Below are 4,285 nucleotides of genomic sequence, written 5' to 3' on the forward strand. Positions count from 1 at the left end.
TTTTTTTTTTTTTTTTTTGAGACAGGGTCTCACTATGTAGTTGAGACTGACCTGGAACTCACTATGTAGCCCAGCCTGGTCTCAAACTCACAGTGATCCTCCTGCCTCAGCCTCCTGAGTGCTGAGATTACAAGGTGTGCACCACCACACCCGGCTCGGAAATGAATCTTAATGTACTAATTATGTTAGAAAAAAACCCTGACTGTCCTTGTCTGGATACTTTTCTTGACAAACATATAAATCTAGAATGTCTTGGAGGAAGGTACCACCTTGATATGGTGCCCTTGTGCCACACCCAACCTGGGTGCCCAGCCAATCATCAATAACTGTACAGACACAGAAGGAAGAAAATCCTTCCAAAAATGTATTATATTAGAGAAACCACACATTTTACCTAACAATGTAATAGCTATGGAAATGATATTCACTTTATTATTTAGAACTAGTTCAAGGATTTCTATAACTAAATTGAATGATCACTATGCCTATGTAATTTGCAGTTGTTTCTTTTGTGAAGTATGTTTTAATTTTGGAGACAGGCAAGATTGTCTATTTCAGCTATCAGACAATGGGCAAACAGGCCTTTATCCAGAATTGTGGCATTTAGGCCTGGGCCTCATCTAATGTGAGAATAGATATTATCCCTTAATGCCATGTGTGTGTGTATATATATATGCGTATTATATTAGAGAAACCACACATTTTATATATATTAAAGAGGTATTTTAAAGCACCAGAGTCCTAATTCTGCTTTTGGTGGACTTGGAATAAAAGTTCAAATAAGCGAATACTTTTTTTTTTTAGTATATGTGCTGCTGAAGCAAGTACATCAAATAAGAGAATACTTAAAGACATCCTGGTGGAAAGGACCTATAACCACTCTGCACCTGTACCATGAAGCCAGATTCACACAGCTTCCAGCCAAGTCCAAGTCTGTTACCAGAAAAGCTGCAAAGGATCCTAAGATGCTTTGTCTACACCCTGCTGGACTGTTTTGTAGACCACACAATGATCACTCTGCTTTGATCACAGCTCTTATCCCAGAGGCCTCATCAAATCTGACTACTTATTTGGAAGTCGAGGCCATCGACTTGCGTTTCTCTCTAACAGCACTGTTTTGCAGGGCTAGGGATCCAACCCAGAGCCCTGTGCCTGCTCGGATAGTGCTCTACCACTGAGCTACACCGAGCTCTCAGGGTTTTTTACATACACACCATGCACTCACAGTCACACTCACACACACACACACACACACACACACACACATATGTATCTCCTACTAAGACCTGTGAAACACTCATCTGGCTAACATGACAATCTGCCCGTTCCCTTTCGCTGTCTGCTATATCCTGTCTATCCTCGCCTCTCGTAACCCCGTCAGCCTTCTTTCAGAGCCCTCTTTAAAACCCTGTCTCATACGTTGGCATTCTATGATCTCAGTGACTCAGGTTTTTGCCACAGCATTTACAGTTGTTTATAGGACGCTTAGCAGATGTGTGCATGGGCGCATGTGTGCGGTGTGGCTTGGCCACATCCCCTCGTGGGCAGGCGCTGTGTACTCCGCTCCCCTTTCTGCCTCTTGACGCACAGAGACACCTTTCAAATGGTGCTGTATGATGGGACGGCTCCCTGAGATTTTCCAGTGATCTCTTGCTCCACTGAGGCTGAATTTTGAATACTGTTTAGCCTTGGAATAATTTTTTCAAACAAAATCTCAGAAGGAAATATTAACCTAAGCTTTAATTGAGTCTGTAGTCCTGCAGCACTGCCCTCCTGACCTCCCCCCAGCTTCTGTTTTCCATACTGTTGCAAAGAAAAGCGTGGCAAATGGGCCAGGGAGTCACGTACTAAACTAGTAGCTAAATAACAACAAGAACTTAGCACCCTGTGACTCACTTATCTCACCAACCCACTGGTGTTTCTGAATTGAAGCGAACATGTACCAGGCACTGGAGGACTGGCTAGTTCGTGCCTGCCGCGCAGAGCTGCCTGAGGTCATTTTTGTTCTAAACGTGGCATTTCCCCCCTTCTCCTTCTTCCTTCCCTTTTGCAGATGGACTTGGGCATTCCAGCAATGACCAAGTGCTGCAACCAGCTGGATGTTTGCTATGACACGTGTGGGGCCAACAAGTATCGCTGCGATGCAAAATTCCGATGGTGTCTCCACTCCATCTGCTCCGACCTTAAGCGGAGCCTGGGCTTTGTCTCCAATGTGGAAGGTAGGTCTCCTGAGGACATTTACTGGGCAGAGGGAGTTGTGCTCTGTTTTTACAGAGAGGTAGCCAGGGCCCTGTGCTCAAAGAGATGGTCAGAGCGCAGGGAGCTGCTCTCTGGAAAGTTGTGGCGCCACAGGAATGGCTGAGGAGGCTCTGGCCACTCCTTCCAGAAAGTTCTTGCTGTCCTGCCCATGGGCAGCTGGCTCCACTCCTGGTGGAAGGGACCACATCAAGCCTTCCCAAAGAAATAAAAATCCATCCTATAAGACTGGAGAAAGATTCATCCAACTGGCCTGGGTTATTCATTCCCCTGTTAAATACTTTTCCATACCAGGAGTTACTCTATATAGAACCACTTGTTTTTGCTTAAGCCTCTCTTTTCCACATTTGTTGCTAGTCAGGACAGGAATTTTAAAAAAATGTCTTTGTTTGTATAAAGATTTCTATATATTTCAGAATAATTATTTTTAAATATTCCTTAGTTTCCACACTGACTCTCTAGTTTCTTTTTCCTAGTTTATCTTAAGAAAAGTTTTAATCTCTTAGCTTCTGAAGCCAGGGTATCATGTGCAGGTATTAACATTTTGTATTTTTAGATGGGTAGAATTCAGACTTATAAAGGGCTGGACCCATGCCCCACACAGGCAGTGGCAGCAGTCAGAAGGATCTTGAATCTGGTTCATAGATCAATGTAGTCCTAAACTGTAGTCCTAAAGTGAACGTGTGAGGACTTGGAAATATGAATAATTGATTGGGCTCTGTAAGGGTAGAATCATCCTATCCTCTCTCTGCAGAGGGTGAAATGAGCCTGCTGCTAATCTAGAGTCAGGTCAAGTTACTGCCTTGGAGCAATGTCCTTCCTGCTGATTCTTTCTCCTCAACATCTCCTTGATATCCCTCTTCCTGGTTCTGGAAAATTAGCCCAGCCTGTGCCCCATCCACTATTTTTATGCTTATTGATCTGTGTGGTTATCTGATAGTTTTCTTTAAGGATTAAAAAATAATGTGCACGGAGCCAAGGATTTAGCTCAGTGGCACTGTGCCTGTCTCACAAACACAAGGTCCTGGGTTTGATCCCCGGTACCAAAACAAAAAACAAAGCAATGTGCATGACCCTTCCTGGTGCAGCCCTAGCCTACCCCTGTCAGCATCATTTCGAATATTCCAGATTTCTCTCCTGACCCCTGCACTGCACACCACTGAGTTCGATGGCCCAAACCTTGCTGTCCCTGCAATACCCTCTGCTTGAAACACCCTGGTCATTCATCATTCATCTGTTGGTATTGTTGAAATAGCTTTATTGTTCTTGAGATACAATCAACCCATTTAAATTCTTGTTAAATATGTTCATAGTTTTGCAGTCAGTCTCACAATTTCAGAAGTTCAAAAAAGGACCCCCTAGCCAGATAGTAGACTCCTCCTTTCACACAAATGGGATAATATGTGGTCTTCTCTAACTAACTTCTTTTATTTAGTAATGTTTATCCATCTTGTAGGATGTATCAGAGTTTCAGTCCTTTGTATTGGTGAATGGAATTCCATTGTATAGCTTTAACATATTTCCTTTATCCAGTCATTAGTTGATGGATATTTGAGTTGTTTCTATCCTTTGGTTATTAATACTGCTGCCATGAACATTTATGGACAAGTTATATGAGGAACTCTGTTTTCACTTCTCTTGGGTATATAACTAAGAGAGAAATTGCTGGGTTATACGGTAATTCTGTGTTTAATTGTCTGAAGAGTTGAAAAACCACTTTCCCAAAAATAGCCACACCATTTTACATTCCCACAAGCAATGTATGAAAGTTCTAATTTTTTCATACCCTCGCCAACACTGATTATTATCTGTCTTTTTGATTTGCATGTTAAGTAGTAGTTCATTGTGTTTTTTTCCCCCATTAAGTTTATTGGCACATTTAAAGCAAACAATACAGTTACATTTATCATTAAGATCTTGTATCTTTACATGATATAGCCTGGTGTGTGTGTGTGTGTGTGTGTGTGTGTGTTTTTGATTTACATCCCTCTGGCAAATAGTGATATTGAGCTTTTTTTTTTTTTTTTTT

At 42.1% G+C, this 4,285-nt stretch overlaps 1 protein-coding gene across 5 annotated transcripts in view; it reads left to right on the forward strand.

Annotated features, from left to right (window-relative positions):
* The window catches only part of Pla2g12b (phospholipase A2 group XIIB), a 17,344-nt gene that overhangs the window by 9,894 nt on the left and 3,165 nt on the right, over positions 1-4,285 (forward strand). For all 5 annotated transcript variants that reach the window (XR_776865.1, XR_776867.2, XR_002024805.2 and 2 more), the window contains exon 3: positions 2,054-2,219. Coding sequence is in view for 2 of the 5 variants with exons in the window: in XM_010606644.1 (XP_010604946.1) it covers positions 2,054-2,219 (166 nt within the window). In the remaining 3 variants the exon portion in view is untranslated. The remainder of the gene's footprint in view (positions 1-2,053; positions 2,220-4,285) is intronic.

Source organism: Fukomys damarensis, unplaced genomic scaffold (assembly GCF_012274545.1).
Source record: "Fukomys damarensis isolate Sample0158 unplaced genomic scaffold, DMR_v1.0_HiC HiC_scaffold_20, whole genome shotgun sequence".
Classification (NCBI taxonomy): Eukaryota; Metazoa; Chordata; class Mammalia; order Rodentia; family Bathyergidae; genus Fukomys; species Fukomys damarensis.